The sequence below is a fragment of the Rhipicephalus microplus genome, chromosome 2 (genome assembly GCF_043290135.1).
Source record: "Rhipicephalus microplus isolate Deutch F79 chromosome 2, USDA_Rmic, whole genome shotgun sequence".
Taxonomy (NCBI): domain Eukaryota; kingdom Metazoa; phylum Arthropoda; class Arachnida; order Ixodida; family Ixodidae; genus Rhipicephalus; species Rhipicephalus microplus.
The window spans coordinates 253,427,964-253,451,264 of record NC_134701.1 but is presented as its reverse complement, the minus strand read 5'-3'; the positions used below and the strand labels follow the sequence as shown (position 1 = coordinate 253,451,264).

The 23,301-nt window shown below is 44.0% G+C and overlaps 4 protein-coding genes across 9 annotated transcripts; 1 reads left to right on the top strand and 3 right to left on the bottom strand.

The window, feature by feature from the left end:
* Positions 1-620: 620 nt before the first annotated feature.
* Dsp1 (Dorsal switch protein 1) lies at positions 621-4,567 on the bottom strand. Of its 3 annotated transcripts, none has more exons than XM_037421160.2 (4): positions 4,416-4,567; positions 2,543-2,880; positions 1,783-1,957; positions 621-1,676 (listed from the first exon to the last, which is right to left on the bottom strand). In XM_037421160.2, the coding sequence occupies exons 2-4, from the start codon at positions 2,839-2,841 to the stop codon at positions 1,524-1,526; spliced, it is 627 nt and encodes a 208-aa protein (XP_037277057.1). In that variant the 5' UTR covers positions 2,842-2,880; positions 4,416-4,567; the 3' UTR covers positions 621-1,523. The 3 variants fall into 3 exon arrangements, with proteins under 3 accessions (XP_037277057.1, XP_037277058.1, XP_037277059.1); XM_037421161.2 differs by having other exon boundaries at positions 4,349-4,448; XM_037421162.2 differs by lacking the exon at positions 4,416-4,567 and adding an exon at positions 3,654-3,754.
* Positions 4,568-5,275: 708 nt separating this feature from the next.
* Positions 5,276-9,505, top strand: Sap30 (SIN3-associated polypeptide 30). 4 transcript variants are annotated; one of them, XM_037421166.2, is made up of 5 exons: positions 5,276-5,429; positions 6,610-6,786; positions 6,914-7,036; positions 7,980-8,078; positions 9,145-9,505. In XM_037421166.2, the coding sequence occupies exons 2-5, from the start codon at positions 6,619-6,621 to the stop codon at positions 9,265-9,267; spliced, it is 513 nt and encodes a 170-aa protein (XP_037277063.2). In that variant the 5' UTR covers positions 5,276-5,429; positions 6,610-6,618; the 3' UTR covers positions 9,268-9,505. The 4 variants fall into 4 exon arrangements, with proteins under 4 accessions (XP_037277063.2, XP_037277062.2, XP_037277061.2 ...); XM_037421165.2 differs by lacking the exon at positions 5,276-5,429 and adding an exon at positions 5,436-5,598; XM_037421164.2 differs by lacking the exon at positions 5,276-5,429 and adding an exon at positions 5,655-6,019.
* A 1,848-nt stretch (positions 9,506-11,353) lies between these two features.
* Positions 11,354-16,878, bottom strand: Sf3a2 (splicing factor 3a subunit 2). Its single transcript, XM_037421167.2, has 5 exons — positions 16,440-16,878; positions 16,045-16,221; positions 13,930-14,138; positions 12,641-12,823; positions 11,354-11,582 (listed from the first exon to the last, which is right to left on the bottom strand). Exons 2-5 carry the CDS (start codon positions 16,196-16,198, stop codon positions 11,391-11,393), a joined length of 738 nt encoding a protein of 245 aa, XP_037277064.2. The 5' UTR covers positions 16,199-16,221; positions 16,440-16,878; the 3' UTR covers positions 11,354-11,390.
* A 1,419-nt stretch (positions 16,879-18,297) lies between these two features.
* On the bottom strand, positions 18,298-23,075 carry wol (Dolichyl-phosphate beta-glucosyltransferase wollknaeuel). Its single transcript, XM_037421168.2, has 9 exons — positions 22,919-23,075; positions 22,374-22,551; positions 22,168-22,214; positions 21,821-21,982; positions 21,062-21,172; positions 20,865-20,924; positions 19,755-19,906; positions 19,568-19,653; positions 18,298-18,559 (listed from the first exon to the last, which is right to left on the bottom strand). The coding sequence occupies exons 1-9, from the start codon at positions 22,988-22,990 to the stop codon at positions 18,441-18,443; spliced, it is 987 nt and encodes a 328-aa protein (XP_037277065.2). The 5' UTR covers positions 22,991-23,075; the 3' UTR covers positions 18,298-18,440.
* Between the last annotated feature and the right edge of the window lie 226 nt (positions 23,076-23,301).

Below are 23,301 nucleotides of genomic sequence, written 5' to 3'. Positions count from 1 at the left end.
TTCGTGAGTGCAATGCCGAAATCGCCGTTGTTTGTTATGGTGGTGCAGTCATCACTTTCGACACGGAGCTTGTGTTAAGCCCCAAATGAGACGAAAGGCAAACCCTTGTGCACATTGTGAGCGTGTACTTAGTTCTCGTGCGCTCATAAATCTACATTCTGGAAGCGATGTTTCACGAATATTCCATTCGTACTTGCGAATCACCGTTTGAACTGACACGGTCCTCCCCTTAATAGTAGTGAAATTAACGAAATTATCGATATATCCACCATTTTAGCTAGCAGTCTCTGAATCCAAGATGCAAGGACGTATTTTGGGACTTTGTACTAACATGCTTACAGCACTTCCTGCACACACACACAAAAAACTTAAAAGGCAACATTGCACTTTCTTCGTAGAGCAATTTACTCCACATATTGTCGTATTACCGTTTTAAACTTCATCACAGAACCATCTGCATGGGTCCCCAAGCAATATCGGTCTACCTGGGCCCCTTAAGTTGGATGCGCTATTGAAGGGCCATTTTTGTCTACATCGGAATGTACAACAGCACAACTTAAATGACTACAAGCACTAAGGTAGAGGGAGTAGGGTCTCAATGATTGACCAAGTGCAAATCATTCTCAGCCAGAACTGTGACATACTAAACGTCTTTATTGAAAGCCATAGATACAAAAAAATAGTTATGCCACTAAAATGAGTCTTGTCGAATAGCAATGGCGAATGAGCAAAAGAGGTGAATAATTAGCAATGAGGTATGATGATAACACAACTGAAAGCCCGAGACAGTACATGTGGCACCGGAAACTTAAAACCCATGTGGGCCAAGCGGGGCCTCGGGAGAGAAAAGAAATAGATATATACAGGCTTACATATCAGTGCAGAAAATACATTGACAATCCCACTTGCGGTGGGCGTGGCTAAGTGATCTTCAAAATGGGCAGCGATGTGGTTTACTCACACTGCGCACACCAGGGATGTAGCCAAGGGGTGGCACATTGGGCAAGTGCCCCCCACCCAAATTTTTTTCCCGCCATGGCATAGAGAGCTGGCAATTGTAAGGGGTGATCTCTCCACCCCCCTTACCCGAAAAAATTTCTGGCTACGTGCCTGGTGCACACCAATGATGAAGAGATTTAGTTACATCTTTACAGCATTAAGTTAACAGTATTTTTTTTTTAACTCCACAGGCACACATGTACAAAAGACAATAAAGGAGGGAGTAGGAAAAAATAAAATAAAAATCAGCCACTTTTGCCTGCAAACAGGGAAGAAATGTTATGTGTAACACCCGTTTTGGGGCCCCATCAGAAACTCAACATGTTTTTAGCGTGATGCAAGAACACGGGACCCTACGAAAAAAAAACTGAACAGCGAACAAAAAAAGGTAAACAATAAACGGCAAACAGCAGCTATGAACACAAGTGGCATAGCCACAAGGCCAAAAGTGAACAAAGAAGTAAAACAAAGGGGTGAATGGGGGGGAAAGAAAATGAAGTGTATGCATAAGAAGTGACGCCTTCTCAATCTTCGTCATCGTCGTCATCCTCTTCAGCATCCTCAGCCTCATCTTCTTCGTCCTCATCATCCTCGTCGTCTTCCTCTTCCTTCTTCTTGGCCTTCTCTTTTGGTGGAGATGCACCCTTGGGCTTCTTTCCCTTGTAGGCCTTCAGTTCCTGCAAAGCAAGCGCCAGAAGCATGTTCAATACTTGCGGCCAACTTCAGTGCTGCAGTTGAACAGTGCACCATGGTGAAATAGCTATAGGTTTACTCGAGACTTACCTTCTCGTAGCGTGCCTTGTCCTTGGCGGCAAGGCCCTCGTACTTTGCCTTGACGTCATCGCCAACCTCATTCCATCGCCGGCCAAGCTCCTTTGCAACCTCTCCAACCGAGGAATCTGGGTTCTCCTGGCGCACGTTGGGTCTCTCGTCGTTGCAGAACCAGAAGAAAGCAGACCTGCGACAAAGCTCCATCAAATCTCCAATTCACACTAGCAGGCAACTTGAGACCAGTACTGACTCTCACAATGGTTGCTGTTGGTGGGTACAGCTGCTATACCGAGACCAATATCTCAAATTGGGTTCGACAAAGTACCTGGTAAGGTGAAGTAACGATGCACAGGAGTGTGCTTAAAGAGAGATTCAAAGTAAGATTTTTTTTTGAAGTTAGAAAGTTCAGCATCCACAAAGTTAAACCACCCCCTTGTCGCCAGGCGGCAATTGGCGAGCCAGAAAAATATTCAGAAATTAAATTACAGGTGACACAGCCACTTGAAATTACTTACAATCACTTTTCTTTAAGTACAGTGTTAAATTGAGCAAGTTGCATAAAACAAAAAGTGTGTGTGGGGGGGGGGGTTCAGATATTTCAGATGGCAAGGTTAACACATCAAACTTTCAAAACAAAAACCCAAAACTAACTCAAAACCAAAATTAATGGAAACAGGTACCTAGTACCTAAGCCCAGTATCCCAAGTTCTCTAAGCCATTTCACTCTAGTGTCCCCCTATAACACTAGAACTTTGTCATCTGTTAGCCTTACAGGGGACGCTTGGGTGCATTGGGGTCCTTTGCGCGCTTGCGCTTCTTGGACTTGTCCCCCTTGGGAGGCTTGTAGTCGGCCATCTCGGTGTCGAAGCGCTTCTTGTCCTTGTCGGCCATCTGGTGGAACCGCTTCTTCTCGCCATCGCTCATGGTCTTCCAGCGCTCGGCGCACTTCTTGGAGAACTCGGCGAAGACCACGTTCTCATTGGGGTGCTTCTTCTTGTGCTCCTCCCGGCAAGTCTGCACGAAGAAGGCATACGCCGACATCCGGCCACGAGGCTTGTCTCCCTTGCCCATGTCGATTGACTCGAGTCAGCCGAGCGTCAAGACGAAAATCTGCGTTGCAATGGGAGATTGAAAACGAGTTCAGGTGGCTGTGTAAGTGCCGAAGACGGCGTGCATCAGCGAAGTACAGGTTCACTCGGAGCACGACAGCAAACAGAACTCTACTAAAACTATACAGCACAAACGCCGCCGGTGTGCACCAAAAAATATGACGCCAGAAAAGGCGAACGCCACAGCTACTCTTCAAAGCGGGAGAAAAAAAAAAAAAAAGCGCAACTCGCCGGCCGGAAGATCGTCTGCTTCAAATAGTTACGTCGTACCCTCTCGCGACTCTTAGGAAAAGTCTCAACTGCATTAACGGAACAAATCTATATAAAAAAACAAAAGAACCGACAAACAACTTATCATTCGCAAACATACTGAGTGAACTTCTGGAAAAAAAAAAATCGCGCGCCAAATGTAATTCACCGCGCAGGTTACGTTACATCACTTCGCGAAAAAGCGCTGACGAACGCAGAGACTGGCCGCACAAAAGCTCTCGATTCCGATTAAAATAAGCGTACGCGACTGCACAAAAGAATACACATTTAGTTTTTTAAGAAAATATCTGCGCGCTAATTGCCCACCAGCGGTACGCAACCGGCTAGCAGACTACAATATCAGCATGCTCCCGAAACGCCACTCAACTAGAGTTCAAGAACCTGCCTAGGAAAAAGCAGCAGCGCCGCCAGAACAGTTGTAACGCAACAGAAGTTAATTCCGAGTCGTTAAAGTTGTTTGCGCAGGTTAATAACACCAAAGACGCCAGCGCGGCACGTCCCTACCTGGGGCCTGCAAGCGCAGCGCGTAATGGAAGCCAACGCGGGAGTCGCAAGCACTGTAAATAGCTATGAGCGAGGAAGAAATCCCCGTCTTCATCAATGAAAGCCCCGTCGAAATATGCCCTTGAACGTTATCATGGCTTCCCTCGCTAAGACTTGCAAGCGGCGGTTGTTTGCGGCAAACTAGGTAAAAAACTCAAAAGTGTGCACTGGCACAGCCGGCCTCTGCTATGGAGCGGGCGTCCCATAGAGCATATAGGAAGCTGTAGGTTCCCAATGAGCGGCCGCTTTACGTCCATAGCAAAAGCATGGGGCGCTATGCAACAAAGGCTGGCAAAAACGCCGGATTTCAGCGAATTTTCGCGCCATAAAGAACGTTCGTATTCGCACCGGAAAACAAATCGAAATTAAGTTCAAACCTTCTGCTTCACAAGGACGGCTTCAGAATAACGAAATGTAAAGCAGACACAGCCGAAATTTTTTTCCAACGAAAGGTATCTCAGCCCGCACCCCACCATAGAAACACTATGGCGTCCATAGGCTTCCTTTGTGAGGCCTCGTCTACCCAAGGGTTTCTACGGCCCCATAGAGTTACATGTAATACTCAGTTTACAGACTCTCGAATTACTTGGTCTTGTAGAAAAATGTCACGATGAAAAAAAATCACATTCATCTACAGTGTTTTAGGGCACACTTACTGCGCACAAGATGGAGGCCTAAAGGTATTTCGTTGGGGAGAATTGCAATAAACAAGTCGACACTCACCGCAGCGATGGCTTCCTCAGAACCAACCGACCCACGGAGCACAAACGCTACGCCGCTGAATTCTCGCCACAGGAAAGCATTGGGAAAGTCGTGATTGGCGAGATTTGGATTGAGCGCAAAACCTTGCCCTATAGGAGCGCGAGGTTTAGTCACGTGGGCATTTTTTCTGACCAATTGCGTGCGGGTAAGGATTTAGCGCGGGAATCGCGCGTGCGACCGTTGGCACGGTTGGCGCGAATAGCGGTGGCGGCGGCCGGCGGCAGTTTTCTTGTGCCTGAAGCAGACGACGTTGCCTCGTAAAGTGTGCATCACCAAAAAATGCAGACTTCTTCTATACATAAAGTATAATGCAACAGAAGTAGGTTACTATAATGCGTTGTTTTTTACTAAACCTACAAAACAATACATAGACATAAAAAAACCAGCTTTAAACACGTAAATAGATTTGTCTGCGGCTTATATGCGAAACATCTGAGCCAACATTGATTTGCGAGACTGGTTGGTCAGCGAACGTTGCTGGATGTTTCAGATGATAATATTTAAAAAAATCTCGCTCGTAAAAGACATTGTTATTAAATCTTGCGCGCTGCAGTGGTTAAATCTGTGTTCGTCTTCCTCTTCATGTATTCTACGCTGCAATAAATGTGCGAATGAGGACTGATATACTTTCATATTATTCTGGCTAATTGCTCTGACGTGGGGCACCATGACATGTAAAGCAAACGGCGTGAATTTTGTTGGTTAAAATGCCCAAACAGTCGCAACATGTTGCTCTGCCTTTTTTGGTGAGCCGTGCAGCCTGTCGGCGGCAGCGATCCACGAGCCGAGAGTTTCGTGACGTCATAACAGAACCGCCGGTTTCGCGGCTTTCTGCTACTTGTTTTTGCGTTTGTTTTGCACGGTTTAGCAATTTGCTCTCGCTCTCCTGCTGTAAAGCACAGGTTTCGCTGTGCTATTCTCCTCTACTACCTTGCCGCCACCGCCGACGCGCTTTGGCGCTGCGCTTGGAAGCACGTAAGTACGCCGGTCCTCTGTGCTGTCAGCTACGCCGAGTGTAAACAAACTGGTAGCAGTGCGCTACGTTGGCTTCATCTTCTGTGGACCGAAGCGGCTCAGCTACTAGCCCAGTTAATCTCTTACGTTGCTGTGACAAGACCGACACAAATTCGGTCTCTGCATCAAGGTGAGAGAAATCGCGATGTTCCGTGACCCGTCGTCGCAGCCGTGCGCCGATCGGCAGAATCACATGCTTAGCCGCAGCGTCGTACCCACTGCGATTTGGCGCCAATCGGCGTACCATTGCTCGAGCAGCCCTCGTCGCCTTCCCCATCAGCAGTCGCGATCGACTCTCAGCTGCTGCCGTTGTCTTTAGCGCTCTGCGCTGCAGCCGGTTAGGCCTACGTCGACGTCGCCCTCCCGTGAGCGCGCCCTCTCCGACGTCTTGTAGTATGCCCGCGGTTGGCATGCGTGGCCGCGCCGGCGGAAAGTCGAGGCCTTTCTTACTTCGCCCCGCGTCGGTGTCAAGACTCTCGTCGGCCGTGCCACTGTTGCGAAAACAGGGCATGGTCTCCGCTCCGAAGACCCCTGTGACAGACACTTCACCGGTAGGCACCCCCGTCGTAGCGAAAGGACGGCATCTTGTTTTCTTCGCGCTGCGGCGACCTATTTTTTTTCGTACCGGCACTCGCTGCTCGCGTGACATGTGGCCTCCCCGTTTGGGACAGCTGATCATGCAGCTGGCGATTTGGGCATCCAGTTCACTTCTGCGAACGTGCGTGTGCAGTTTTTTGCCTACTAGTGCCCCAATAAATCTCACGGAATTTCTTCGGGGCCTCTTCGCCATCCAGTTTTATTATACGATATTATTTCGTGCGGGGAATCGCACTTACGTCTGCGGTTTAATTTTTCTCCAGAGGCTGTGCCTGGATTGTATCGGTCTGGATGTTATCTGACACGCGCTACATCCCCCCCCCCCCCCCCAGCGAACAGTCCGCATAGTTTACAGCACCCGTCCAGTGTTCCCTCTTAAAGGGTGCTCCCAGATTGCGGCGCACGTTACTGACACGTTGCTTTCTGTCCGCATGCCACTGGCACATCGGCAAAGCGATGCCGCGGGTTTTGGTGATCATTCGAGGAGGCATGCAAGCCGTTGCCTCCTGTGGACCGCACCTTACGCGCTGTGTGTACTTTTCAGGAAGCCTCGATGAACGGATTTAGTACGGAAGAAGAAACGCAGAGTGGTCACAACCAGATCTGCTGTCTCCTGGACGACTCCGAGCGCTGCACGCGGCCAGCCGGGAATGCTAGCTACAGCAAACGCGTCCAGAAGACGGTAGCTCAGCGCAAGCTGAAGCTCAACATCGATCCCAGCGTAAGTGCGTGACGCTCCGCATTTTTCGGAAGCACGGGCCTTGATTTCGGTTTTATGCAGTGCGCCTGACTCGTGCTCGCAGCACTGTTACTAACCTCGAGTTTCGTCTTCTCAAATTTTTTTGCAGGCGCGGCACATCTACATCTGTGACTACCACAAAGGTGTCATCCAAAGCGTGCGCACCAAGAGGAAGCGCAAGGACAGTGAAGATGACAATGGTTCCAACGAGCAAGAAATGGACATTCCCGAGGCAAGTTTAGTTTTGTCGAGGTTCACTTGATCTGCTAACTTCTTCACTGATTCCTCTTTCTTTCACTGCTTCTGTTTACCACCGCCCCCTTTCCTTAATTGTAGTGGAACTGGTGATTACCATAATCCACCTTTTTCATTTGTCAGTGCTGACCTCTGCCGTTCTGGTAGGGGCTAGGCTTGAACTGATGTCACTGAAAGCGTCGTGCTGGAGCACCAGCGTGTGGGGATGCGACGTTTCTGACATCACCTTAACGTTACCAAGAGGCACCTGCACATTATTTCGTTATTCACACACGGAGACATTCCAGCCGCGTTGCTTTCACTTAGACGAAATCAAAGCCACCATCGTGGGATCTCTGTTCCTTTCACAAGCTGACATCAAGTGCAAGCAATTTATTGCTAGAACGAAACCCCTCCGAGATCAGGAGATATTTTGCGACCTTTGTGCCAGAAGAATGGCGTATGCGCTGTGGCATCGTGAGAAAGGCGGATGTCCGACGGTGTACGGTGAAAACATTGCTTTTGAAAATGCTGCATATCTGTGCTCCTCATGCAGCAGTTTTCTTTTTTATTGTTTCTTTTCAGATTCTTTTTCAAAATTTCTTTTTCATTGTTTCTGCAGTCAGTAGGACAGTATGGCGCAGCTTGCATGTGACATCACAGTATCAAACTAATCGGCTGCTTGGTGGTAAATTGAAGCCGCCAATTTCAGACAAGTGAGGTTATCGGCGATGGGCCACTCTTTTGCTTTGTATAGCCGAATTAAGCATGCATGTCGGGATGTCAGGGCATGTATTTTTGCACGTCAGGCGAATGCCACTGCAGCTTTTCGGGTTAGCCAAACCATTTGCTCGTCAAGTGACAGTCTTGTAACAAGGACCTGTGTGTTTGAACAGCCATGCTTGCTTTGCAAACATCCTTTGACTTTTCTGTATGTACAGGTGGACCTCTTCCAGCTTCAGGTCAACACGTTGCGGAGGTACAAGCGGCACTACAAGGTCCCCATGCGGCCTGGGCTCAACAAGGCGGAGCTGGCTGATGTGAGTGAATCGCTTGCAAAAGTATACCTAGAATTTTGCACCGACTGTAGCGACGAACACGCATTCAGTTATCAAGCCCACAATGCAATGACTCTTTCTTTTCGTTGATATAAAATTGGCTGACACTTGTTGAAATTTGTTGCCTATGTGCTATTAGAAAATTGCACCATATGCTGTTTCGTACGTTCAACAGTTCATGTCCGCTGTGGAGCATTATGGAGTTTCTTCGTGTGCTGGTTTCTTTTCATCGCGCTGTGTCAGAGTGATTCGAGAAGTGCTAGGTCAGATCGAATTATTATGGTGGTGTTGCCAAACTCCGTTTGCTTTGACTTGATTAGACAATAAGTAATGTTTTCTGGTTAAATTTTTATTTATTTATTGGTTTTTTTTAAATGGCACAGATGCTAATTGCATGTGAGCGTAGTGAGGTTATGGATTCATGAAAGTATTTCCCCACATTTGGTTATTACAGATTCGTACTTGTTTTTGAAATGAAAGGGCAAAAAGATGACTTGCTGTGTTTTATTATTAAACATTAAAGTAAATTTTTGTGTAACTAATCTGAACAGCACTTTGCTTTCACAGAGTTGGCCAGAAGGCTTGTCTCTGTAATGTGACTAGCCGATCCTGTAGCTGTCCTGCCACTCTTATCGGTGCTGTGTGTGCATTATCAGGGGGTTTCCTACAAGGAGATAAAAGGCATAGCTTGTTTATCAATGGTGTAGCCTGGTTATGCAATAGTGATAGAGAATGAATGTACAGCTTTTTTTTTTCTTCTGTGCACCCCCCAAAAACGTAATTCTATTCATTGCGTGTTTATATGACTTAGGACTTCTCATTGCACCTTGCCTTACTCAAACAATTTACAGTGTGCTTGGCATTTTTTGTTTTGGTACAACTTATTCTTGCTTTCTTTGGTCTCTCACTCAGTTAACCTACTAAATTGCTTAGGGGGTCCTGCTACCTTAAACATAAGATTTTGAATGGTGGCAGGTCATTCCCATTAACTATGTCGTTCAACAGTAGTACACTGTGCAGCATCATAATGTCTCTCATTTGCATGCAGACTTTGGCACGGCACTTCAGGACCATTCCCATTGCCGAAAAGGAAGCCATCACATTTTTCATCTACATGGTCAAGAACAACAAGAACAAGCTCGATCAGAAGAATGGTTCCGAACCATGCTGAACCCAAGCACTGTTGTTGACCCGAGTGCTCTGCATTGTGTGAAGCCGGTGCCCATCTTCACCTCGTGGACCGAGGAACGCAGTTAGCTCTATCATCTCTCCATCACCACTCCCCTCATCACTTCCTGTATATATGCCATCTAACTGCTTCCTCTTGTACATAGCATACATATATACACAATATATGTTTGTGTGCATTCTAAAACAAGTGTACATAATAATAAAATCATGAATGTTTATTCATTAGTGTGAGTCACTTCATCTTTGCAATTTAATGCTGTTTCTGGGTGCAGAACTACAAGTGTGCCACTATCAGTTCTCACGTGAGTAGTTTAGTTTTGTACAGCTCTTTCCTTATTTATACTGTGATAGTATTGGAGCCGTGACATACGAATTAGAAGTGCCAAAGCTCTATTTCTTTCTTTAGACTTGCACGTTGTAGCATTTGCAAGCACAGTGGCTGATAAAATGTGGACACAGAAAGAAGAATTCCTGTGATACTTTATGGTCCGTGATGTCTTAACAGCATGCTACAAGTGTTTAGGAGAAAACGGAGAGATTGGGTGGTTTTGCGATGAATTGACACTGAACACTCGGGGCTCACCTTATGTGTTTCTTGCTTGGTCATCATGTGCAGCTGAAGGTAACCATGGCTGTTCAGTGCAGCTCTTGAAGCTATGTTGCCTGTTTTTCAGCTCTCTTTCTAGGGTACCTGTAGTGGCCAGAGCGTGCTGAAACTGTTAGTGGTCTTATCAGGAACAACAAGTCTTGTACTTTGCCAAAAGAGACTTTGTTTTTGCATTGCTTCACAACAGCCTTGGCTGATCCAAAGCTGGTAATGTTCTACTTGTCATTGTGAAGGTGACAGCCCTATATTGTTCACAAGTCCAAAGGTCCGGCAGCATGAACACTGTTAGTGTCAAAAGTTAGGTGGGTGGAGTTAAGGGACAAACATATGTGGATTAAAAGTTTAAGGTGAATCAAACGTCTATTAAAGAGTGGGCGTTTTATAAGTGAACAGTTATGTTACTAACACCTCATTGAAAGTCTCGGCATACAGGAAATAATGCAATAAATTGAGTACATTTAAGTAATTCAATTAGCATTAACGATAAAGCACAGCCTTTTGCTTATGCTCTATTTATTGCTACCCAACAGACTATACTTCGGACTTTGCATTCGAATCGTTAGCTTTTTTGCATGGTTAGTTACGTGTAACCTACACTAAAATATCTAGCAGGTTTATTTTAATGGGCATTTCATTGCAATGAGCAGCTGTTGGTGTTAGTACTTCAAATGATGGCTATCACTTGTGCTTCAAGTTTTACAGCAAGTGTTAAAAAGCTTTAGTTGTCGGCATAGTGGTTCCTCTCATAAGCTCCTGCAGGCCCTGGCTAATTGCGGCTGCTTTTAAAGCACAAAGTTCTGGTTTATAAAATACGAACATTTATTGTTTTAAATTCGCCACAGGAGGCCTATCAGTCAGATTGTAACCATTGTAAAACTTGTACAGAGACTTTATCATCTAAATGTCCATAAGAATAGAGTACTGCCACTTCTTAACACATCAGTTTAAATCTTGGTCTTTTACAAGAGACGCCAAAATAACTTCAGTAGCTTCTTTTTAGGTCGATTTCATTTCTTTGTAGCACGCAAAAACATTTACGCTATCTACACCCAACTGGCCCCTACCCTAACTACTCTATCGATAGCCTCCCTATCTCATCGAAACTAATTGTCGCCAAGTCCGACCGCTACGTCTTTAGAGTTTGAGCAGAACGAAAGAATACCTACTGTCAGTACGTATCACAGTGCAGAAAACAGCACGCTAGTCAGCATAATCTGTTGAAGGAACGTTACCACTCCATTTTTTCCCCTGTACTTCCTCATACTTGTCACTTGTTTACTTTTGTGCATAGTATTTACCTTCTGTGATGCCCTGTTGTGCATAGTATTTACCATTTACCAACCAGCACACTAGAGAGCAAATGGTGTTAGGTGTTGCAGCTGCTTTAAAACCACTGCACAGTTTTTGATGCACAGCAACTACCACAACGCTTCACTTGGCATGGAGACAATTCTCAAAATTAACGAGAATGCCATATTTATTCCATGGCTTCCAAGCTAGTTGCCTCCCAAAGAAGGTGGCGGCGGGGGAGGTGGCGGTGCAAGACTTGGCAAGCCGTGACTGGTGAGGGTCGGAAGCTTTGGCTTGGCTTCCAACTTGAAGCTGAACTGCAGGAAAAACTGCTTGCTGTCTCGATTCCAGAGAGTCCAGAACCTGCCCTCGGACTTGTCCACTTCTCTACTTGGCACCTGCGATGTTGTCACAATATTTAACCTTTATCTTTTTTTAACGTTAACCATGCAAATCGGCATTTGGATGCAGTCCTTCCTACTCTGCTCAGCTTCAAACAAAGCAGGTATTAAAGGGATGCTAAAGTGAACCTATCCATTTAAATTGACAAATTTTAATCTAAGAAATGCAATCTCATTCATTTCGACATGATAGCTTAGTAAAGGACAAAACGAAGGTCAAAGTCTCATTTTCAAAATTAGTGCCATGTTGTAGATTTTCACTGCATTTGCCCCATTATCTAAATAACTTGAAATAAATAGAAGGCTAATTTTTCACCAGAAAAATCCAAACATCAATACGAAGCTACTGAACCAGAATGGTGTATGTGGAACAGCCTTCATTTGTTTTTACTGTTTATGATAAAAAATAATGAAAAAAATTACTTTCTTTACAATAAAAATTGCATTTCTAGTTCAATAGCAAGAAAGGGCACTGACGAGTGAAATGTAACAAACCTGAAGGCTTTACTAGATGTAAAAGCTCAAGAGAAACTGGGCCAGTAAACAACCCCGAGGCCCAGAATTTGCTGTGAAGAGAAATATGTGCCCTTTTGTTTTGCGCACATGCTGCCACAATAATGTTGCGGATATGTGCTATTTAAGAAAGTTAGGGGGTTATAACACGAGTTCCATCAGGCTACCCTTCTCCCTCTCACAGGGAGGGGGAGGCATAGCCCATCTACGTGACTGCTTTAGACCAATCGATGAGCTGCGTGTTACGTCGTCCCCAATCGATGACTTTGCATCACTGCACGTGAAAGAAGGATTGGTCCGGAATAGGAGCGCGGAAATTGTTTTTAAAAATGGAGTCTCTGTGCGATGCTCGGCACTGTAATATTCGGAAAACGTGATCACTACTGTCTACTCTATGAATTGCCGAGCTTCTTTGGGAGGGGTGTAAAAAAAATTTGAAGCCCCTTGACTGGCCCTTTAACAAGCCTTGAAATACGTGGGAGGTGTAGAACCTACCCTGTTCCCTGAAGGGCAGAATTTGCTGCTAATACAAAGACATTCACCTTAAAGGCGATGGTTTCATAGGGCTCAGCAGCGAAAAGCAGATACTGCCACTTCTTGTCTGGCGGCTCCACCTTCTGTTCGTAGGCCGACATGAATCGATGACGAGGCACCACGTTGTCATTCACTTCAGGGTAGTCCACTTGAAACAGCAAGGACTGCTGCCCAGTGTCGCCATCCCTTTGCTGCACCATATCGCAGATAAAGAAAGAGAACAGTGGATTCCAAATCAAACTTTTGGTTCTAGACACTTTTGTATATTTTACCATGGAAACTAAATGCACATGACATTTTAATCTGCCAAATTTATGTATGTGTCCAATGTAGCACCAAGACGAAGGGCACAAACTATTATTAGCTGATGTCAGAGTTTCAAGTTATGAAATTTCATCCTTAATCCCAAGTTTGTTTTATTCGTGTCAAGGTAATCCCATCAAGGAGCATCAATCCATTTTCTAATGGATGATCACAAAAATGCTTGGTCACAACATTCCGCGCACAAACTACCATAGAATTCGCCCCATTGTGCTGTTTCGGCAGGGCGGCAACGATGGTGGTGGCTTTACGATGAACGCGTTTTGCTATCGGCCACAAAAACGATAACCGTTGTGACTGCTTATCGTTGTCGTGAACCGGTGTGAGGGAAGTGTGTCGTTCGCACGCAGAACGTTAGTGAGCACTGGAATCATCGTGCGCACTGTCCTGCGAGTGGGTTTGTCACGTGGTATTTTTTTTTTATTTTGCGGGCATTTGTAATAAGCAGAAAAACACTAATACTTCACAGATAGAAAGATCAAAACTATCTATTTGGACGTTTTGCAAACCGATCTACAACTTCTCAGTGAAACTTTTTAGCCATCTTCGTTCCTTCAAAAGTTAGTTAATTAAACAGATATAATTAAACAATACTTGAGAACACAAGAAATAGTCTGACTGACTCCAGGCAACGGTGAGCAACATGCATTTGGACGCGTTGTAGTTACGTGTACTGGCATATTTTTTAAACTCTAGCTAAAGTTATGTGGGACACCCTGTATACAACTGTGCTGCTGTTGTAGCCACTTTTATAGACACCTCCTTTTTTTTTTTGTATAGAACCGAAACACCAGTCGACCAATGGCACCTTTTAACAGATTTGCCTCCTGACCCATGGTTTGTCATTGCTATCTCACTTGGAGGAAATTATTCAACTCAGCCGTGTCAAAAAAGCACTGGCCAAAAAAAAAAAAAAAAAGGAACACCGCCATTTTATACGCAATTTCAACTGGAACATAGGCTTGAGCTATCTTGCCTTGGTGACCCTGTAGCCTGGTCGTCCGATCTTCACAAATTTCTTGATGTCGACACGAGGCTTTGCTGGTGCGGGCTGGATAGGAGAGTCCTTGGCTTCCTTGGCTGCTCGGCGCGCGAGATTGGCTTGGTGCTTTTTGCCTTGTGTGTGAGCCAGGTAACTGCCTTCGTTATTGTGCAATGTCAGGCATAGTTTACATTCATAAGAACCTGCGAGAAAACAATATTGCAAAGTAATGAGACAACAAGAAAGGAAAGACACACGAACTTCTAACCTTCGTTGCAAAAGATGAGGAAAACAGTGTGAACTCAAGCGATATAGAATAACCTATGATAACAACAATGAAATCTTCATTGTGTAATATGTCATCATCATCATCATCAGCCTGACTACATCCACTGCAGGACAAAGGCCTCTCCCATGTTCCGCCAGTTTACCCGGTCCTGTGCTTGCTGCTGCCAATTTATACCCGCAAACTTCTTAATCTCATCTGCCCACCTAACCTCCTGTCCCCCCCTAACCCGCTTTCCTTCTCTGGGAATCCAGTTAGTTACCCTTAATGACCAGCGGTTATCCTGTCTACGTGCTACTTGCCCGGACCATGTCCATTTCCTCTTCTTGATTTCAACTATATGATATCCTTAACCCTTGTTTGTTCCCTAACACATTCTGCTCTCTTCTTGTCTCTTATGGTTACACCTACCATTTTTCTTTCCATTGCTCGCTGCGTCGTCCTCAATTTAAGCTGATACCTCTTTGTAAGCCTCCAGGTTTCTGCTCCGTAGCTAAGTACCGGCAAGATACAGGTATTATATACTTTCCTCTTGAGGGATAGTGGCAATCTACCTGTCATAATTCAAAAGTGCTTGCCAAATGTGCTCCACCCCATTCTTATTCTTCTAGTTACTTCAATCTCGTAATTCGGCTCCACGGTTATTACCTGCCCTAAGTAGACATAGTCTTTTACAACTTCAAGTGCACTATTACCCATCTCGAAGCGCTGCTCCTTTCCGAGGTTGTTGTACATTACTTTCGTTTTCTGCAGATTAATTTTAAGACCCACCTTTCTGCTCTCCCTGTTCAACTCCGTAATCATGAGTTGCAATTCGTCCCCTGAGTTACTCAGCAATGCAATGTCATCGGCGAAGCGCAGGTTACTAAGGTATTCTCCATTAACTCTTATCCCTAACTGCTCCCATTCTAGGCTTCTGAAAACCTCCTGTAAGCACGTGGTAAATAGCATTGGGCAGATTGTGTCCCCCTGCCTTACACCCTTCACGATTGGTATTCTGTTGCTTTCTTTATGAAGAACTATGGTAGCAGTTGATCCCCTGTAGATTTCTTCCAGGATGTTTATATATACTTCATCGACGCCCTGATTCCGCAGTGTCTGCATGACGGCTGATATTTCTACTGAATCAAATGCCTTCTCATAATCTATGAAGGCTATGTATAGTGGTAATATGTATAGTGTAATATGTATATCTACACTAACAGATAGTATGTCTGCGCAAGCCAGAAGCTTGTGTGCAAGTTGGACCAGTCATAGCTGTAGGTGTTCAAGTTACAAGCAAAAAATAACAAACAACCTCTAAGTGAATACAGTAACAACAAAATAATAAGAAATCTTATTCATAAAGAATCTCCTATGCAAACCTTGGTGGAGAAAACAAATGTAAGTACAAACAAAATTTGAATAGATTGAAAATGTTTTATCTCTGCAATCTATAATTTTACAAAATTTACAGCTCCAAAAAGCACGAGTTTGTAGGATTCCGTTACCTAACGAATACAAAACGAAAGAAAATGTTCACAAGCATAAACAGGCTCGTGAACTCGCCGAAACGTTCTTCATGAAAATGACGGGTGACGATTGCATATCTACACGTTCCGTTTGCTTGCTAGATTGCGAGGTACGCACGATTAGGTGATTCTTTTATGTCTAGCGTTCCTGCGCACGAATGGTTTTGGTTTTTCGTGTGTTAACTCTCGCTTCAATAAACTTAAGTTGTTAGACGGCACTCGTATCTTGTGCTTTTTTCCTCTTGTGTTTCCGTCGTGTTTACAATACTCAATTACTACCGTGTTATGGGCACGCAAGACAACTAGTCTTACCCAAGTGATTTTTCATGAAGTAGGGGTCCTTCTGAAGGTCGATAGTTTCGAGAGCAAGCTGTCGTAGCCGCTCCCTCCGGTCTCTGTTGGACTCGGACCACGACGCGACGCCTCCGGAGCCGGTCTTACCACCGGGACGATGTTGGAAGTCCATTTCGTCGTCCCCTTGGCTTCACCCTTAAGCAAGAAGATAGATTCGATCAGCGAAACGAGCCACGTCTACTTGGGGCCTTCTTGACAACTATTACTTGTTTTCAGAGTGCTTATCACAGGCAACGCAGTTTTAGGGAAACGTAGTAATCGCGCACACGTAGAGCAAATAGCGCTTCCTAGGAAACTTATAGGTTACAGATTCGTTCCTTCGGTCGATTTAAATGTTACGAACGACAACTCACCGAGCTTGCTATGCACAAGAACACTTCAGTTTTTTAGTCGTTTACACGCGCAAGCTTTTTAATGCGCTATGCGCCATCGTCAGCACGATGATGATGACAATGCCACTTTTGCACTTTCAAGCACGGTCTTGACCACGGTGGTCTTTGCCTTGGTCTACAGTGTACTTATTCTTTGATAGGTACACTATATAACTTAGTATACTGTAACAGAGTAGATAGCCCCTTCGTGGCCGCAGCTTTTTCGTCTTGTCCATGTGAAATAGTCCAATGCGAGTTGCCTGGAACCATGGTCCTAAGTGGTATTTCCACTGCGAAAAGCTCTTCTAACTTAACAAGGAAGGCCTTAATAAACTGCGTGGTATATCCAAGACATAGTCTACTTTGAGTAGTATTAACTACGAGCATTGCTAAGAGCTTCATCCCACGAGACCACGGCGTGCTATGACACCATGGTCGCGCGTCACGTCTCGCCCTGTGAGGACTTTGTGGTTTCGCGTGGCGTCCTTGCTCGAACATCTTGCTCAAAACAACTTTTTTCAGGTGAGGCTACAGCGAAGTCCAAATAGCGTCATTGTTTGCGGGAATTTCACGGCGAAAAGTGAAAGAGCATTCTTGATTCGCACTTGACGCCAATTAAGTAGTCCTAGACGCCTTGCTCTTGGCCCTAAAGGAAGGAAAGGTATGCGTAGAAATTTTAGGTAACGTCAAAGCAGTGGCACAACATTTTAATGGAGCACTTTGACCAGCTAAGTCAAACTTCCAGTCCGTCGGCGCAAGAGATTATCCATACCTTAATTATTTCTTGGTTCAATACGCTCCTGCCAGCAGGTATAAACGTTTCTAAGGGGCTCTTGAATCCATTCAATATATGATTTACATAGAAAAGAAAACCGATGGGTTAAACCTCGTTCAAGGTAGGAATTTGAGACCTACCATTGTTAGGTGGTGCTTAAGACACCCCTGATTCAGAAATTAAAACATCTACGCCTCCCCCCCCCCCCCCCCTCAACCCCGCTTCATTGTTTTCTTTCTATTTATCATGGAATACTTCTACCCACACAATCCGTCACGACGCCCCTCACATCCACAGTCGCCCTCTCCCCTTCATATGTTCCCATTGGAGGAGTGGTTAGAAAGCATAAATCCCCGTTTGGGATATTAAAATCAGTTCTAGCCTTGAGGAATACAAGTCCATCTGTCAAAACGTCAGCTTGAGCACACGTCCCCTGTTCAGCAAATTTTTTTTTCATCACACATAATTGAGTACATTCAGGTTGTAAAGCTGTACTGGTGACCAGCTTTTAGGGACATTAAACACTAGCAACAGGGTGAAATTATGTATAGAGCCTAGATGTAATGTCCAGCATGAATTGAAGCGAGGTATAAAGGAGGCCTTTACATTAGAAGGGCCACGAAATAATGTCTATCAAGTTATCTTTTTGTACACATTTTTTTTCTTGACATTTTACATTACAATTACTTCTAACAACATCCCCAATACTTTCCTTGGCATTATTCTCTGTTTTTATTTATATGATGTCAATCAAGACATTCTTCGTTTCATTATTAATTCCTGGTAGATAGTTTTTCTAGTTTTCATTTCCTAGTAAACGCAAACAGTCAGAAAATAAAATCTCAAGCATAAGTGCACATTTGCTTTGTATAAGAATATGACTGATCCTAGATAAATTTGTGCATAAGTTAATGAAATATGAAATTGCACTCCCATCCTCTTTAATACATTACAATAATTTAGTCATGAAATGTGCAGCAGACTTTCTTGTTTGCATTGACAAGGTACAGATATGTTGTGTGCTTTCCAAGAAAGTATTACAAAGGCCAGTTCAAATCACCATGATTTATCTTGAGAAAACCATTTATTTACCAGCGCATATCATGTTCCAGCATACTGCGCTTCAAAATATACACATAACAAGAGCGTGTAAAAAAATAAAGGGGGAGGGGCATATAAAAACGAACTAAATCACAGACTAGCATCACTCATTTGAGCTTGTTTGGCTGTGCTGCAATAGACCAGGCACCAATCTTGTATCGTAACCAGATGAGGAAAAGGTCCCGACCCATCTCAATCCACGTCCAGACAGGCACAACTTTCGACCCTGCAAGTCGGAGTGTAGCAAATAAGAACATCATCTGCATTTTTAATGCAGTAAGTTTTGCAATAAAATGATCAGAGGGTTTTGAATAGCAGTTTCTAAAGCCTCATTCAATGTGAATTGAAACAAAATGTAAATATTGTTTTTTTTAACAATGAATTACTTGCTGCGGGTTTTCAAAGAAAATTGTCCATGGGGCAAGTACACAGTGTGGGGTCTTTAAATAAATGGACACAGTGCACATTGCAGTACAGCGAACATGTGCGCATTTACAAACATTTTACACAATGATGAGGCCACCAGCCGAATTTCAAATAACTGCAGTAACAAAGAACATGACACACAGTGCACCACGAATGCGGCATAGCTGATTCGTCTTACTACAGGAATTTGTGGGAACAAGCCACGGTATTGTCCAAATGGATTTCCCCGAGAGCCATTTGTCCACAGATGTGGCAAGCCCCAGAAGAAAGCGATGCTCCTCATGACCCCCGTGTAATCTAATCCTTGCCAGGTCGCATCACAGCGACAACTTTTGATTGGTGGTGACTAAGCTAATTACACCAACAATTATGCATGAACGCCATGACGCAAGAACGACGGTTTACCTGGGTACACCATTTACGTAGCTGGTAAACTGAAACGAAAAATACAGGGTTTTAGGTACAAGAACCATGACGTCATTATGAGGCATGTAGTGGGGAGGGAACTGCCAATCAGCTTGGACAACATGAGTTGTCTAATATGTAATCCAATCAAAGCACAGGAGGATTTCTGAATTTCTGCCCCCATCGAAATGCAGCTTTTTCATATGTGGGATCAAACCTGAGGTCTCGAGCTCTGTAGCACTACGCGACACAGGTTGCCAGAAGGACCTTGATTGAAGGATGGCCATGCAACAATGCTACATAGCAGAAGCAGCGCAACTCTCGTTCAATCCTAGATGGGCTTAAGAGGAGAAATATTACCATCTCTAAAAAGAGCAATAAAATAACATTCAACAGAACAAACCTTCTATCTCTGTCCAGTGAACAGCAACCTCAGCTACAGGAAACTTCAGTGCTTGCGCTATATACAGGATCTCAACGTCAAAAGCCCTGAAATAAATTCAATCAGTACAAGTTAGAATCAGTGCGCATCGAGCATTGGTGGAAAAACAATTTCTCGTTTTCAAGCAGGAGAATGTGCAGTCTCTTACCACCTCTCCACATGCAGTGAGGTGAACAGGTGTGTTGCTGCTTCCCGACTGAAGAGCTTGAAACCACACTGCGTGTCTGCAATGCCCCTCACGGTGAATAGCCAAACAAGGAAATGGAATCCGTACATAAGGAGTGTCCTAAATATTGACCTCTGCAACAAAGGACCATAACAGCAGCTGATAAATGACGTGGCAACCACCAAGAGGTATCCTAACATAGCCTCCTACAAGTTTACAATGTCTTGCAAGCTGCAGTAAAATCGAAGGGTAAAGTACAAGCCCACTTCTACAGACGTCTGCAGCTTATCCTACTGAGGCATTCAATTCAGTACCATTATTGATGCCGATTCAACTCCTTCATGAAATAAACACAATGTTATCACTAAACATTTTTTTTCCGGACATAATATATTTAGATGCAAGTTAAGAAGGCAGTAGAGGCACCTTCCATATGATCAAAATGAAGCGGCCAATCGCCACTACGACAAAAAAAACAACATGTACAGGGTCATAATCTCCGAGGGTGGTGTCAACAACCGAGAGGCTTATGCTGTCAGTCTACAGTGCCTTTAAGGGTGAAATGCCACCGACTTCTAAAAGCTGTACCCTATTATAGTCGAACAAGTGCGAAACTGCGTGGAGGTGGCTTGTGTACATAACGTGAATTTCCCGCCGATTTCACCTACATTTCTGTTTCATCATGAACTCTGAGAAGCATTCATAGAGTATCTCTTGAATGCTGAAAGTCGATACGAAAATTCAGGGAACATATCGAAACTCCTAGCTATGCGACGTTACATCTTCACCTTCATGTTTTAAAAATAAAAACCAATTTTATTACAATGATTACATTGTTGCACTTACATAGAGGTACTACATTCAAGATATAACTGGGGAACTTAAATTAAAAGTGAGTTTGAGATTTGTGACATGCCATTTGATAGATAACTTGAAATGTGACTGAGTGGTTTTCACCAAAGCAATGACAGCTACTCAAGAAAAACTTGTGTAGGCGACGCTGCAGTGACAGTCCACCATAACTCAAGCATTCAAATGTGAATGGGCAGGTATTATAAGTGTTCAGGAGGTCACCATTGAAATTCAACTTACCTCGGCAATGCTGTCCTTTTCCAGATGGGCACGTGATCCAACTACAACCACGTTAGTGCTCTGCAGGAAGAATGAGAAGTGCGTGTAGGATAAATAAGGACAGCAGAGAGGCTCAACAGATTTAAAACACCACCACTACTACTAATGTACAATTACTACTACTTGTAATCAGTGGGCTGGGAAAATTATTCGCTTACCTGCTTGAGTAGCTCATTCGCCACTTCTTCAAGCTTATCCACATCGGAGAACTTGGTCGCACCGTCGGCATCAGCAAATAGCAGGAGCTTTCCTCTGGCACTAAGCATCCCCTGGAATGAGAACAGTGTCCGTGACGTGATTTTTTTGCCAAATGAAAATGTTTTAAAAGTCGTACTATTATTAGCAACGTAAGCATTTTGGTTGCAATGTGTTGGGACTCGTACACGTTCTGCATACATATCCGAATCTCATGAATGCTACAATGATCAAAGAATAGTAGTGCTGTTACTGCTTGACTATTGTAGATATTTTGAGGGCAAGGAATATGAAAAATTTTGGTTCTCTTTGGCATCACTGTCTGTTCGTTTGCAGATACCTTTGGATAATGTTTACGCCAATGTTTCATTTGAGAACGCTTCCTGACTACACAAAAACTGGTGAGCATCTGGGTTGCTTTTCGAACCCCACTGGAAATTTAGGCCATTTCAATCACCCATACTAAACTTTATGCACGAAACAAACTTCTTTGCATCTGTGCAACGAGTCTTCTTGTGTTATGTTGTAAAATGCACTGTACATAGAGGAAACCTTGCAATAAATATGTTAAATAGACCATATAAAGACTACAATATTGACGTATGCAAAATATTGTGTTTGTTGGGATGGAATAAAACATCAGAGATTTGTGTGAGTGTGCAAAAAATGAGGAAACAGCATGGCCATGTATTTTGTGGCCTAAAAAAAAGAATATTACAAACCAAGCGCACGGCACCACCCTTTCCACGGTTTTTGGCAAGCGTCAGGACCCGCACATTTTCGGTTCCATACTTGAGGCTGTACTGCAGGCCAACAGACGTTGTTCGATCCCGGCTACCATCATCGACGATGATAACTTCGTAGGTGAAGTTCGGGTCTCTTTTCTACAGTGGGGAAACATATATGATACAGTCAAGAAATCGCGTACAAAGGAAAACTTGAAATATGGTGACAAGCTCGCCATCTACTCGGAAATAAAACAAGCAAACGTGTTTCAACCTATCCTACACTGAGCAAACAAATTCTTGCTAATCTTCAAACACACAAACTCACGATGATGTTTTCATACCTTCCTGCCCTGCAAATACTCCAGGCACTCATCCAGCATAGGGGGAACTGAAAAAGAAGATTAAAAAAAGAGTAATCAAATAGATGAGAACACGGCGATGATGAAATATTCCGACATTATAAATTAGTATTCTGAAGTTTACTTTTACACGATTGAGCGACCAGCTCTCGAAAACAAGTTTTCAAAACGCTTTTTTTTTTACTTACGGCGCTTCTCTTCTTCGTACGCAGGGACGATAACGGAGAGCTCGATGCTCGGTTCATCCCCGAGGTGCGGGTACTGAAAAATCTGGCCAGGTTGGGACGGGTCTTTGAAATTGAATTCTTCCGAGTACCGAATGATCAACGGTATTCTCGATGAGGTGGCGTAGAGAAACACGCACAGCTACAAACAAGAGAGGATAAGAGAGAGGGAGAGAAATGGTTCAGCGTGGCGTGTACACAAACAACGTCAGTAGCAATGAACTTGACAGTCGGCAACGGTATCAAAAACTTGGAGTAGATAGATCGGCGCCACGAAAACGTGGCGACAATACACCAAAAAAAGCTTCAGAACGTGGTTAATTAACCACAAAACCGATGTGCAAAGCGCTAAGCTGGGACCACTGAGATTCCCTCAGAAAGAGCAGCGCAAGCATTTAAAAAGTTCGAGTGACCGTGTTTTCTCAACGCGAGGTTTTTTCTCATTCTCACAGGTCGGAAATGAAATAACTGGATCGTAAAGGCAAGCGGTAAATACGGTTAATACTTACGACCGTAAATATAAATCCCGCCAGCAATAACAAATAAGCTAACGCGGACCAACAGTCCACGTAGACCCACATCGCAATGCGGATCACGCACCGAAGGCAGGAACAAGAGAAACCGAAAGGAACCGACAAAACGGAAACGACAAAAAACTTGCGTTTTAGTAACATATGGGCAAATGATACAAAACAACAATAGCAACTAGAGTGTTTATGCGCGCTACCGCTTCTATAGAAAATGCTGCGAGGTTTTAATATAAACAAGATTTCTTGTTATTTATTATAATAAATGAACTAACTGTGTAATATATTTTTTAATATGGTATGAATCAAGGTCTACGGAGCTTTTCACACTTATTTCCAAGTAGCTCGAGTAGAGTAAAATGGGG